The sequence below is a fragment of the Prionailurus viverrinus genome, chromosome E2 (assembly GCF_022837055.1).
Source record: "Prionailurus viverrinus isolate Anna chromosome E2, UM_Priviv_1.0, whole genome shotgun sequence".
Classification (NCBI taxonomy): Eukaryota; Metazoa; Chordata; class Mammalia; order Carnivora; family Felidae; genus Prionailurus; species Prionailurus viverrinus.
Genome location: NC_062575.1, coordinates 869,565 through 884,146, shown reverse-complemented (window position 1 = coordinate 884,146; position 14,582 = coordinate 869,565). Strand labels below are relative to the sequence as shown.

General features: G+C 40.6%; 1 protein-coding gene across 1 annotated transcript; it reads right to left on the bottom strand.

Annotated features, from left to right (window-relative positions):
• Positions 1-3,069: 3,069 nt before the first annotated feature.
• CE2H19orf18 (chromosome E2 C19orf18 homolog) lies at positions 3,070-14,114 on the bottom strand. The gene is made up of 7 exons (XM_047834391.1): positions 13,250-14,114; positions 13,061-13,126; positions 12,075-12,116; positions 9,256-9,348; positions 8,535-8,637; positions 4,844-5,010; positions 3,070-3,469 (listed from the first exon to the last, which is right to left on the bottom strand). The coding sequence occupies exons 1-7, from the start codon at positions 13,326-13,328 to the stop codon at positions 3,354-3,356; spliced, it is 666 nt and encodes a 221-aa protein (XP_047690347.1). The 5' UTR covers positions 13,329-14,114; the 3' UTR covers positions 3,070-3,353.
• Positions 14,115-14,582: the final 468 nt, after the last annotated feature.

The following is a 14,582-nucleotide window of genomic DNA, read 5'->3' as shown; positions in this document are numbered from 1 at the left end:
CATATGGCCAACTAATCTTTGACAAAACAGGAAAGAATATCTAATGAAATAAAGACAGTCTCTTCAGCAAGTGGTGCTGGGAAAACTGGACAGCGACATGCAGAAAAATGAACCTGGACCACTTTCTTACACCATATACAACAATAAACCCAAAATGGATAAAAACCTAAATGTAAGACAGGAGCCATCAAAATCCTTGAGGAGAAATCAGGAAAAAACCTCTTTGACACTGGCCGCAGCAACTTTTTACTCAACACATCTCCAGAGGCAAGGGAAACAAAAGCAAAAATTAACTATTGGGACCTCATCAAAATAAAAAGCTCCTGCACAGCGAAGGAAACAATCAACAAAACTAAAAGGCAACCGACAGAATGGAAGAAGATATTTGCAAATGACATATCAGATAAAGGGTTAGTATCCAAAACCTATAAAGAACTTATCAAACTCAATACCCTAAAAACAAATAATCCAGTGAAGAAATGGGCAAAACATATGAAGAGACACTTTTCCAAAGAAGACATCCAGACAGCAAACTGACATATGAAAAATGTTCAACATCACTCATCATCAGGGAAATACAAATAAAAACCACAATGAGATACCACTTCACAACTGTCAGAATGACTAACATTAACAACTCAGGTACAACAGATGTTGGTGAGGATGCAGAGAAAGAGGATCTCTTTTGTACTCCTGGTGGGAATGCAAACGGGTGCAGCCATTCTGGAAAACAGTGTGGGGGTTCCTCAAAAAATTAAAAATAGAACTACCCTACGACCCAGCAGTTGCACTACTAGATATTTATCCAAGGGATATAGGTGTGCTGTTTCGAAGGGGCATATGCACCCCAATGTTTATAGCAGCACTATAAACAATAGCCAAAGTATGGAAAGAGCCCAAATGTCCACTGATGGATGAATGGATAAAGAAGATGTGGTGTGTGTGTGTGTGTGTGTGTGTGTGTGTGTGTGTGTATATATATATATATATATATATACACACACATACGAGGAAGTATTACTCGGCAACCAAAAGGAATGAAATCTTGCCATTTGCAACTACATGGATGGAAGTGGAGGGTATTATGCTAAGCAAAACTAGTCAGAGAAAGACAAATATCATATGACTTCACTCATATGATGACTTCAAGATACAAAACAGATGAACATAAGGGAAGGGAAGCAAAAATAATATAAAAACAGGGAGGGGGACAAAACATAAGAGACTCTTAAATATGGAGAACAAACAGAGGGTTACTGGAGAGGTTGTGGGACAGGGGATGGGCTAAGGGGCATTAAGGAATCTACTCCTGAAATCACTGTTGCACTATATGCTAACTAACTTGGATATAAATTTAAAAATAAATTAAATAATAAAGAAAATTTAAAAATTATAGGGCATAACCAGATGGCACTGGCAGAGAGTTTCTTAGAGTTGGTACCTACTCCTTCAGATACATTGTACACTACAGGTAATCCAGAAGTCATAATATTTATTGAGAAATATTTAAACTTGCTTGGCCACATTGTCTATCATATGAATAAGCTGCCAGCACATGGTGGCCACTCAACAAATATTTTCCGAAGAGCAAAATGTATTTTCAATGTTTGTTTATTTTTGAAAAAGACAGACAGCAAGACAGAGCTCCATCAGGGGTGGGGGAGGGAGAGAAGGAGACACAGATGTTTAAGTTGGATGCTTAACCAACTGAGCCACCCAGGTGCCCCACAACTAGCTAATTTTTAAACATTTTCATTGCCCCAAATGGAAACCCCACAGCCATCAGCAGTCATTTCCTTTTCTCCCCTCAGCCAGTTCCTGTACACTTATCCACTTTCTGCCTCTGTAGATCTGCCTCTGTGATTATTCTGGGCATTTTGTATAAACAAAATCATACAATGTCTGACCTCTGTGTCTAACTTATTTCATTTAGCATGTTTTCAAGGTTTTTCTATGTTGCAGATATATCAATATTTCTTTTTCTTATTTAAAAAAATTTTAACATTTATTTGTTTTTGAGAGACAGGAGAGAGACAGAGCATGAGCGGGCGGGGGGGGGGGGGGGGGGAGCAGAGAGAGAGGGAGACACAGCATCCGAAGCAGGCTTCAGGCTCTGAGCTGTCAGCACAGAGCCCAACACAGATCTCAAACTCCTGAACTGTGAGATCATGACCTGAGCCAAAGTCAGATGCTCAACTGACTTAGCCACCCAGGTGCCCCTCTTTTTTAATTTTTATTTAAGAGAGAGAGAGAGAGGGCACACCAGTGGGGTAAGGGAAGAGAGAGAGGGAGAGGAAATCCCAAGGAGGCTCCATACTGTCAGCGCAGAACTCCATGCAGGGCTCGAATCTACAAACCATGAGATTATGACCTGAGCTGAGATCAAGAGTCATATACTTAACCAAGTGAGCCACCCAGACACCCCTGATGTATCAATATCTCTATCTTTCTTCTGGCTGAGGAATATTCCATTGTATGGATAGATTCCCATTTTATTTATCTTTTTATCAGTTGATGAGACATTTGGGTTGTTTCTGCCTTCTTGCTCTTATGCATAACATTGCTGTGAACATTTGTGTTTAGGTTTTTCTGTGTGTGTTTTCAATTCTCTTGGATATAACCCTAGGAGTGGAACTGTTGGATCATATAGTGACTCTGTGTATAACTTTTTAAGGAACCATCAGACCATTTTCCAAAGCACTGAGCCATGTGAATTGAGCCCTGACTCTTGTATTTCCGTACCTCTCCACAGCTCCCAGCTTTTGCAGCAGCCAACACATCTGGCCGTGCTTTACAGCAACTTGCCTGCAGACCCTTTTTCTTTGCCAGGGCCCAGCTCCTTAAAAACAGGGATGATTGCATTTTAATCCAGTGTGGTGTCTATTTTGATATTTTCAGTCTCCTTTTGAGTAAAACGGAGACAAGGTGCTGGAACTGATAGATAATATCCCTGGAAAACTTTGGTATCATGAGAGAGATCCCTTAGCATGGCCTGGGAATGTGCCCAAAGAAATGATTTGTGCTTCTGTTCAGGAGCAAGAAAAGAAAATCCTGAAAAACATTAAAAAAAATTTTTTGAGAAAAAAGATAAAGAAAATTCTGAGAATTTCTCTTTTGTACATATGAAATTGGATTTTTCTCTTTTCCAATTAAGTTATAATTATTAATGAACTATGCAAGAATTGTTGTGCATATGGATTTATTTTCTCTTAAATACTTCCAGTTGGCTTCTCTAGAGTGCTCCGAACAGAACTCTCCAGGAGTAAGTCATACTCAGGTCCCCCATCGTGGGTTGTCCCTGCAGCCGTGGGCTCCACGCTGGCTAGCGCATCCTGCGTCTCTTTCATTTGCTCTCACAGATTCTCCGGGCTCACACTCTGCATAGAATTATCTAGACTTGTTTCCCTTGATAACGACTGTTCTTTCTTCAGTCTGTTTTCCATATGTTTTCTTCTTTTGGATCTAATAACTAAAACGTAGACATGATGTTATTGAGATGCTATTAAATGAGGAATAGAGACAAAAGAGGTAAGGGAAAACATGGAAAAATTAAGGTACAAACAATAGAATTTTCAAGATATAATGAAAGCTATCTGTCTGAAAAAGATGGTGAAATTTGAATTTTAAAATTATTCCCCCCCCAAAAAAAATAAAATTATTTTCCCACTTCCTATATACAGGCTTTATAAATGCCCAGTTTAAAAAAAAAAAAAGAATTTTGGCTGATGAATGAATATGTGGTATATAGATACAAAGAAATATTACTCAGCCATAAAAATTAATGAAATCTTTCCATTTGCAATGACATGGATGGAACTAGACTGTATCCTGCTAAGTGAAATAAGTCAGTCAGACAAAGACAACTACCATATGATTTCACTCATATGTGTAATTTAAGAAAAACAAATGAGCAAAGGTGGGGGGAAGGAGGGGGAGGCAATCCAAGAAACAGACTCCTACTTATAGAGAACAAACTGCTGGCGACCAGAGGGGAGGCAGGTGGGGGATGGGTTATGTAGGTGATGGGGATTAAGGAGGGCACTGGTGGTGAGCACTGGGTGATATATAGAAGCGCTGATGTATATTGTGTACCTGAAATTACTATTACACTGTATGTTAACCAACTGGAATTTAAATAAAAACTTTTAAAAAATGTATACTTCAATGTAAGGAAAAGACATTGAAAAACCATTTCCTAAGGGTAAGCATTGGCATCAGTGAGGATCACTGACCACCATACTCCTGACCTTGCAGCCTGTCTCTGACTGTCGCATCTGGGACCGTTACAGAGGAGATGCATACAAGGGATGACAGACATGGTTGAATCAGACACTGCACTCTACATAGTTTTGCTCTAGAATTTTTTAAAGCAAGTATCCAAGAATCCCTGAACTCCTACAAAAGCAGGTTCATATGAACATATGTGCTGCCCTCTCCTCACAAAGATTTGCAGGCATGGTGAGCATCTCGCACACAAGGGTCTGTTCTGTGCACCTGGATCCTATTCCCACATCAGGTGGAGGCAGACGGTGCAAGAAGGACATCTGTCTAGCTGTGTTCTAGGCTCAGCAATAACACTGCACTGATAAGTGTTTGGGGCAAGTTTTGTCTCCTGAACTCTGTGTTTAGTCCTGGGAATTGCAGTCCGTGGCTATTTGCCCCTCTGTATAATTTGATGAGAACAGTTCATTTATGTAGGTGTGGCTATGAATATTCACCTTTATTACCTCAAGCTCCATTAAATCCCACCCAACTTTGCCTTTGAAAACCAAACCATCACTGCCCACTCAGCTTTCATGTGACTTTGCATCTGACAAGATAAACTTGTGGGTCGGGTGTTCACCTGAGTGAATGAACTTTTCCAGCTCCTTCTCATTCTCTGGAAGTAGGTAGGTGGACTCATCCTGGCTCTCATCCTCAGAACCCTCGTCCTTGTCTCCCAGTAATGGTATCCTGACATTGTTATAAAGCCAGGCAAGTTGCTGTCTTTCCTCAGCCTGGACCAGCCGACTGGAGAATAATGTAGAGGAATTTTTTTTTAATGTTTATTTCTTTTTGAGAGAGAGACAGAGTGCAAGCAGGGGAGGGGCAGTGAGAGAGGGAGACACAGAATCCGAAGCAGGCTCCAGGCTCTGAGCTGTCAGCACAGAGCCCGATGCGGGGCTCAAACTCACAAGCTACAGTGAGATCAAGACCCCAACCGAAGTCAAATGCTTAACTGACTGAGCCACCCAAGTGCCCCAGTAAATTGTCACATCTAATCCTGTGACTTTTGACTGAATAGGAGTCACTGGTACATGATAGTAGGCGGGGGAGGGAGGCAGAAACAGATTGCTCTCCAATGGGCGCTGATAGGCAGAAAAGGAGTAACTGACAATGCCAAATGTGGTTCCCAGCCAGGACAGGGTGAGGTGAGGGAGGAACTCATGTGGGGTACAAAACCCCATAATCAAGATAAATAGTATATTCAAGATAAATAATATCATAATGCAATATTTTACTAAAGAAAAATGAATGCCAAGAAATCCACAATGAACAAAATATCAACATTCTTAAATAAAGTCCATACAGGTATTAGGGATTTTTCCTTTTGTTCACTCTCTAACATGGCTTGGCCTAGCACTGCTACTGAGGCTATATTTAAAATGTTGGTAGGGGCGCCTGGGTGTCGCAGTCGGTTAAGCGTCCGACTTCAGCCAGGTCACGATCTCGCGGTCCGGGAGTTCGAGCCCCGCGTCAGGCTCTGGGCTGATGGCCCAGAGCCTGGAGCTTGTTTCCGATTCTGTGTCTCCCTCTCTCTCTGCCCCTCCCGCGTTCATGCTCTGTCTCTCTCTGTCCCAAAAATAAATAAACGTTGAAAAAAAAATTTAAAAAAAAAATAAAATGTTGGTAATTTTGGGGCACCTGGGTGGCTCAGTAGGTTAAGCGTCCAACTCTTGATTTCAGTCCAGGTCATGATCTCACAGTTCGTGCGTTTGAACCCCGTGTCAGGCTCTGCACTAACAGCTAGGATCCTGCTTGGGATTCTCTCTCTCTCCTTCTATCTCTGCCCCTACCCAGCCTTCTCTCTCTCTCTCTCTGTCTCTCTCAAAATAAATAAAAATAAACTTCAAAAAATAAAAACAAAACAAAATGTTGGCATTTTGTTCATCATGGATATTTTTTGAAATAAATTTAGGTTTTATAAAATATTGAATCAAAATATTATTCATCTTGATGACTGAATTTCTTGGCAACCCCTTAAATTTTGCACCCGAGGTGAGTGCCTTGCTCACTGCGTTCTAGATCCAGCCCTGGAATTGGATTTTCAAGCAGCTACTTCTGTTTGATATGAAAAGGAGTAATAGAGGGATTTCCTTTTTGCTAATATACATATCTTCCTAATTCTGTTTGACATACATAATCAGGAAGAACTGGTCTGATCCTAAACGTGATTAACAGTAATCATCCAAATCCTGGTCTCATCCCAATGTCTTGATTCCAGTTATAAAATTTAAGGGGGTGCCAAAAAACTCAGTAATGATGATAAATATTTGAGCTCAATCTTTTAACAAGTTGAAATGAATGGGAAAAAAATCCATGATAAACCAAATATCAAAATTTTAAATAAACATAAGATCCAACAGTGCTGTGATGAACCATATGGGAACCAGAGTCAAAAGAAAGATGTGAGTCCCTATATACATGTTTTTTGTGTTTTTAAGTGGATATTCTTTTCCAAAACACTAACGTTGATAATGTATTACCAATTTGAAAAGTAGTGTATCAAAACTCACCTTATGTTAAGTTTAAATATTTTATCTATGCAAGAAACAGAGTTTATTATAATTTTACCTTCCTAGTTTAAATGAATGAAACTTACCAACAGTATTTTCAAAACCTCTTCTGGAAAAAATTCACCACTAAAAATTACATGAAAACCTGTACTTTGCTGGGGCTCAGTCAGTTAAGCATCTGACTTAGGCTCAGGTCATGATCTCACAGTTTGTGAGTTCGAGCCCTGCATTGGGGCTGGCAGTGTGGAGCCTGCTTGGGATTCTTGCTCTCCTCTTTCTCCTCTCTGAACCTCTCCTGCTCATACTTTCTCTCTCTCTCTCAAATAAATTTTAAAAAATTAAAAAAAAAAACATGTAACTTTGGAACATATATTTTTCCTTTTGCCTCATGCTCTAAAATAACTTGTTGTGGCCTATGAGAAGCATGAGTGTAAAAGCTGTAAGAGTTGACATTAGCTCAGCAACTTAACTGGACACTGCAAGTCCTGGAGGATACATTTGAGGGAATTCTCATAGAAAACTCTATGTATGCTAACATCTTTGTGTACACTACTGAAAAGAAGCTGAAATTGCAATGACATAAATTGAGTGAAAGATCACCGCACTAGATGTCCCAGAACTAAACATGCTGCTTACACTCTCTCATTAGTAAATGTCTTCAACTTTACCTTTAGTCTTATTTGCCTTTACTGGACATACTGTGAAGTGGTCCTAAAGTGGCCACCTTAAAATACCCAACACATGGCAACAGGCTCTTTGTGTTCATACTCAATTCCAATAGAGCAAGTAATTTACTACTTCCTCAAGCTGTTGGTTTTTTTTTTTTTAAGAATCATTATCTTTGCAATCTTTTTTTAGTGTTTATTCATTTTTGAAAGAGAAAGCATGAGTCAGGGAGGAGCGGGGGGGGGGGGGGGGGGTACAGAGGATCCAAAGTGGGCTCTGTGCTGACAGCAGAGAGCCGGATGCAGGGCTTGAACTCATGAGAACTGTGAGATCAAGACCTGAGCTGAATTCGGAGGTTCAACCAACCCAACAATCCAGGCGCCTACACTGTTTCTGATGGGATATAATGGAATCCCAGCACTGAATCCTGGAGAAGGAATCAGTATATATAGTTCTGGTCAGAGTAGCATCATGTCACAGTACAGATCATTTTTGTCTAATACTAATTTCAAAATGATCACATCACTTAAAAGAGTTTGACCACAAACTTTATTTGTGCAAACAAGATGAAGTATCTTCCCCAAATGCTACTGTTTCCCTAGATAATAAATATCTAACGAAAAAGAGAGTGATCACTCTTTTCTGCTTTACACTAAGGTTCCTTCCAAAGTATCAAGTTCACTTTAGAACACCATGTTTTGGAAGGATGCCATCATCTCAGATAGTGGTTTTCAAACATTTTGACTGTGATCCACAGTAAGAAATATGTTTTACCTCATAATTGTGTATCTGTTTGTCTGAAAAGTTAAAAAATGAGCATTTATGTTAAGACTTGTAATGCTTTCTAATATTTTCTATCCTACTAAATTGTATTCTGTCCTATTTCATTTTTTTTCCATTTATATTATGACCCAACATGAGTACAGTCCATATTCTGAAAAACCCTGATGTGGAAATTCAGGATGACCATAATACTTTAATGATTATAAGAATTATCATCATCATTATTATCATTATCATTACTAAATAATAACCTAGTTAATCTATTATGTCTTACTTAAGGATGGTAAATGTTACTTAGTATATACCTACTATATCACATAGGAAATACTGATTCCACATATCAGAGCAATGCTGAAGGCTATACACGCAATCACAATTACTTGAACAAGAGCAGGTCTACGTGGAATCAGTGCTAAAAATGGAAAGAAAAGATTTCATTTTACTTGTGTCTATCGGTTAATATATTTATTAAGCATATTGTTATTCCAAAGGGGAATGGGAGACAAAATCAGAAGTACCATAACAAACAGCATCCTTAATTTTTAAAAATATGGAGGCTACATTGCACAGGGAACATATATAATTTGAACTCCCACGTAAAGTAATCCCTAACTCCTTTTTCTTTCTCTGGCTCTTGTCCTTTGTCAAAACCCTCTTTTACTCTGTAGAGATACAGGACCCCTGACTCAGTACAGCAGCACCTGCTGTCCCTGTAGCTGAAAGGAGAGTGGCTTTAGTTTCACGACTTGGGCGCTGCACTCATGGTCCGGGGTGTGCAGCACTGTGCTGAGATTGATACCTTAGGGAGATTCCGAATGCAATTCCAGGGGCACCTGGGTGGCTCAGGCAGTTAAGCAACCAACGCCGGCTCAGGTCATGGTCTCACTGTTCATGAGTTGGAGCTCTGCATCAGGCTCCATGTCGTGGAGTCTGCTTCTGGATTCTGTCTCCCTCTCTCTCTGTCTCCCCCCCACCACACACACACACAATAAATAAATAAACGTAAAAAAGTGAATGCAATTCCACAAACCTGCATTCCAGGTATCAGCGTTCAGGGGTGCTGCATAGGTTGTTAGACTCCCGTTAGTCTTTATAGGGTTATGTGTATCACCCTTCCCATTACCTGGGATTAAAAAAAAATAATAACCAGAGAGTTATTGTTTATACAAACTGGACAAAAGAGCAATTGGCAAAGTAAGTACATTATTCAGCCACTTGTAAAACCTGATAAATTGAGGTGATTACTCTTCGTCCTGCACTTGGCCTTCCCTCACTGTCTGTCCCTTCCCTAGCACAGAAAGAGTTCAGCAACTGAACTGAAAAACGCCCTGAGTTTCACCCATCAATGAAAGGTCACCTGAGCCTGACAAAAAGAACCTGGACTGTGAAAAGTCTAGCGGTGTAAAATGCTTGATTGCAGACCTCAAACGTGGGAAATATGGGTGTTCATTCTATGGTTTTCTCTACCCTTCTGTGTGCTTTCAGGCTTTCACAATGAAATTCTGGGGCAGCGAGAAAAAAAAATGGGCTACAGATGGTTTCAGTATAGTGAGTACTAAAAACTGGCCGCTGGGTTTGGCCACAGGAAGGTCACTGGAGACCTAGACCACAGCGGTGCTAGCCACGTGGGGAGGAGGGAATGCCAGAGTGACCGAAACAGTTCAAGAGAGAACAGGAGGAAAGGAATTGGAGACTATGAGTTTTAGGAACTCTTTTGAGGAACTCCAGTGTTGTAGGGGGAGAAATGAGGGCAGCTCCCAGAAGGGCTGAGGGATCCACAGATGGGTTTTGCTTTCTCAGATGGGAGAACCAGCAGCACGTTCACAGGAGAAGGGAAGTGATATGTTAAATTGCAATACCACAGGAAATGGGGAGAGAACTTCCGGTAGTGCGGAGGGTTGGCGGAGCTGGAGGTTGGCACACCCGCAGGGCTAGTCCTTGGCCTGAACCGGAAGGAAGGCAGAGAAAGAGGGTGCAATTGCAGGTAGATGGAGCAGGGATGGGGGTGAGGTGGCGACACTCTGTTTTGACCGCTTGTATTTTGCCAGTGATGGAGGTAACAAGGTCATCCCCTGAGGGTGAGGCTGAGGTAAATATGATGGGGTTTTGCAGAGCAGAAAAAATAGATGAGAAAGTCACCAAGCAGAAGGAGAGTAAGTGTGCTAGGTAAATGAGAAACACATTTTTAAATAAAATGTCCAAGAAATGAAACTTCTAGGTATATTGGCTATATATATATATATATATATATATATATATTGTCCTTCCAAATTATTTTATTTCTTTTTTTTTTTAATTTACATCCAAGTTAGTTAGCATATACTGCAACAATGATTTCAGGAGTAGATTCCTTAATGCCCCTTACCCATTTAGCCCATCCCCCTCCCACAACCCCTCCAGTAACCCTCTGTGTGTTCTCCATATTTTTTAATTTTCTTTAAAGATATTTTACTTTTAAGTAATTTCTACACCCAGCATGGGGCTTGAACTCACAAGCCCGAGCCTACGAGTCACACACTCCACCAAATGAACCAGACAGATGCCCATATTTTCTGTATATTGATGCTCTGGCATTTACTGGCTTGATCCTGGACAGAACAACCCTCCCAGGGCTATTTGCTACAGATTGCAAACAACTCCCCTGCAAGTGTGCCTTTGATATAAACCAACCAATCCAGAGCCCACACCCTCAGCCACCTTCTTTATCAAACTCTCACACACCAAGCCAATGTTTCCCCTGACCTAAATTATCCCAGGACCAGGTACTGGACAACTAGGAACCACTCCTATAGCCTAGAGCCCACCAAAATCATTCCAACTATCCACTACTCTGTGTACCTACCTCACCCACTCCTTCCCATGAAAACACCAATAAAGACTCTGGGCCAAGCTCTCCCCTCTTGTCTCCCCCACCTCTTGCTTCTAGGAGTGTGTGAGTATAATGTTCTTCCTCCATGACAATCATTTCCATGTCTGTATGTCTTATCATACCTGATTAAAATAAATCCCAGGTATATTTCATCACTCTAGGGCAAAAAGTGAATACATTCTTTTTATATTTATAAGAATTGCCAATTGCCCTCTATAGACGTTGCACTCATTCCTAGCCTACATATGAGATTATATTCACTTGAAACTAGTAGGATATTATATGTTAATTATACTTCAATTAGAAAAAAATACAAGATATTTCCCAAATCCTTTGCCGTTTTTTTTTTAAATGAAACATTTTGCTCACTTTCAACATGACAGCTGAAAACTGGAATGAGTATTTCCTTATTATGAGTTAGGCTTCTTTCCATATAAACAAGAGCTCAGGGTTACAGAGAAAATTGGAGTCTTCCAGTGATCTAAAACAATTCTGTCCTCTATCTCCATATCGGAACCTGCACCTGGGACCCGAAGCTCAGGCACAGCAGAGGTCTTAGCTGTGCAAACCTCTAGTGCAAGCTCACAACACAAGTTAGTTTCAAAGTAAAGATTAGTTGCAGGCCTCCTGATACCTTGGCCAGAATTCAATCTCTGGGTAGTGGGGTGAACAGGCAAGTGAGATATTCATAGCTGAGTTTTAGAAAAATTAATGATGTGTTTGGGATGGCTGGATGTATTAATCACGTTTTTAAGATCAACTGTATTTCCTGATGCTTCAACATCTGTGCTATTTTAGAATCTGCTCCTAGTGGCATCATGACTAACCCAACCATCCAGAGGGCACTTCTTTTTCTAATTTGCACAAAGAGCTGTACAGATTAGTGCTGACCACCGTGGGGCGCCCTCTGGAGCCCTAGACCACAACAGCCTTGGGAATGTCCCTGTATCCCAGCCACCCTCCAAGACCCCTTGACTTACCATTATTGCCTGGTAATTGCCTGGGCATAGGAGGTTTCAGAGCTCAAAGTCGTTCAAAGGATCAGAGAGAAGAGACAAGTTCAAGATAGATTTAGGAAAATAAAGAAATAACTTGTATTAGACAAGGGGACCTAAAAGCTAAGATGGTAAATGTTGTTAATACATTTATTACAATGCCTTATAGAAATATGTGGCTTAATTTGGAAAAGCATGGTGTTCTGTTTGCATCCACGAATATGGGGTGTTAAGAACATAATGCATTTGGCTTCTGGTCTGTTTTTGCAGTCACGTGAGCTGGTTGAGGACCTGATAGATTTAGCACAGAGTTGAAGGGGTCTGGGCGGTCATCAGAAAGTCAGAGAGCCAGTGCCAGAAAGCCACGGCAATACCCTTTCCTCCTACAGAAATTAGATGCTTTTATACTGTGCAGATGGCATTTCCCTTGTACAGAACAGAGATTGTTTATAAGTACCACATATCTTCACAAAGAGTTGCTGCCTGATTTCACAGATTGGCAGGGTCAGTTTCTCTGTTTTGAGATAAACAAAGTTCCCTTGAGGACTCAAAATGCAAAGCATAGAAGACAGATGATTATAAAGAATATTTTACACTCACAAAACATCTGTATCTGGACTCGTATGGTCTACCGACAAACGTATACCCAATTACAATTAAAGTCATACAGACACATTCAAACCACTCTGATTTGGTCAAGGTTTCTGTGTGTGCCAAGTGAAATAAAAGAGAAGCAAACCAGTCCCTAAAGAGAAAGCACAGCTTCCAGAGACAGAATAATATCAGATTAATTTCCAAGTTTCCAGAGACATAATAATATTGGATTAATTTCCAAGCAATGCTTATCTAATTATATTATTGTATGGACCATGCTCCTAACAAATACACAAGAAAAGACACATTCATACAGCAGATGAGAGGACCCCAGTCTATGGTTCTCATTTCACCAAATGAGTAATACAATTACTTACCTCTAAGTCTTGAGGAAACACTTTCCTGCTTAGTGATATTTGTGGATGTTTGTGACTGATTGTAACCTTGAAAAGAAAACTCGTAGCAGTGAAATATGATTAACCCTTTTTACTTCCCCTGAAACAAGTAAAAACAATGGTTGAAGCTACCCATTAAGCCTGTTGCTAGTTCAACTGGTTTGAACTCACCTTCATAAGGCAAACATAAAGGTGGGCATTCCATTAAAAACAAAACTAGAAAGGTGAAAGAACTCTGAACCTTGTCCATCACTCCAAAACTGTTAGTCTTTTATCACATGGAGAAAAGGAAATATTTAGCTATAGTGCAGTTTCTGCCCTATATTTCTCTGAGAAACTAAGAAACTCTGCTCTCTACAGAATGTTGGGGTTCTGACTTGGAGCCACCAGTGTGAGGTCAGCTAACGTTGCCAACACAGCCTTCCTTCACGGAACCAAGTCAGCCAATGGGGAGACTAACAGGATGGGGTGTGGGAGAAGGAGGCACATCTGTGGGTATAGATATGGATAATACCAGGGCCCTCCCCTCAGGGAGTATACAGACCAGTGAGGAGGCAGAAAAGATCAGTTACAATTCAATGGGACATACATAAGAAGCAAACAGAATGCAGTAGGGCTCTGTAGTCAGATGCCTGACTTCTAATCCTAATCTCTGCCTTCCTACACATTTTTGCTTGATCAGGTTACTTAACCCCTTTGGACTTCAGCTTCCTCATCTGTAAAACAGAAGGAAGAAATAGCACCTACCTCACAGCGTTATAGCAATATTCAAATAACGAAATCCATGCAAAGCTCAAAAATAGCGTTAGTACTGAGCGTTAGTTCTGGAGAGCATTTGCAAAAAAGCAATTCAGTACACCTCCACCTGATGGGTACCGTTCAGAAAACTAGACTCCAGGGGCTGCCTCCAAAAGTTTTTTTAGAGGAAATTAATTGAGGGGCACCTGGGTGGCTCAGTTAAGCGTCCGACTTCAGCTCAGGTCATGATCTCAGAGTTTGTGGGATGGAGCCCCACATCAGGCTCTGTGCTGACTGTGTGGAGCCTGCTTGGGATTCTCTCTCTCTCTCTCTCTCTCTCTGCTCCTACCCCACTTGTGTTCTTTCTCTCAAAATAAATAAACTTTAAAAAAATAAAATAAAATAAAATAAAGGAGATTAACTGAATCATCTCAAAATATGGAAATGGCATTGAAAAGTAGATAGCATAGAAGAAGGTTGTCCCATATACTTGTCCTTTGTCCATCCAGTAGTTCTCAAAATATAGACAGCACGTTTCGATTCACCTCTACCAGTTACAATAAGAGACCAGATCTTTTGATGCTTGTAAAGCTTCCTAGGTTTAGAAATTGGTTCCACTTGCACTGTACCCCAAAGGCAAACTATCCTTTCTGAATGTTTGTGAGATGACAATGCTAAGACCCTCTAGACATACCCATGAAGCAGACCACTGCCACCTTCTTGCTTAATTCTTACAACACCTGAATTCCCACTCCTGTCTTCCTTT

Excerpts from the sequence above, each read along its gene's own strand:
- CE2H19orf18 (XM_047834391.1), bottom strand. The coding sequence starts at position 13,328 with ATGGACAAGGTTCAGAGTTCTTTCACCTTTCTAGTTTTGTTTTTAATG. Across the intron at positions 5,011-8,534 it reads AGTATTTCCTATGTGATATA|TCGGCTGGTCCAGGCTGAGG; the intron begins GTAGGTATATAC and ends ATTATTCTCCAG. Across the intron at positions 3,470-4,843 it reads GGAAAAGTTCATTCACTCAG|TTATTAGATCCAAAAGAAGA; the intron begins GTGAACACCCGA and ends TCTACGTTTTAG.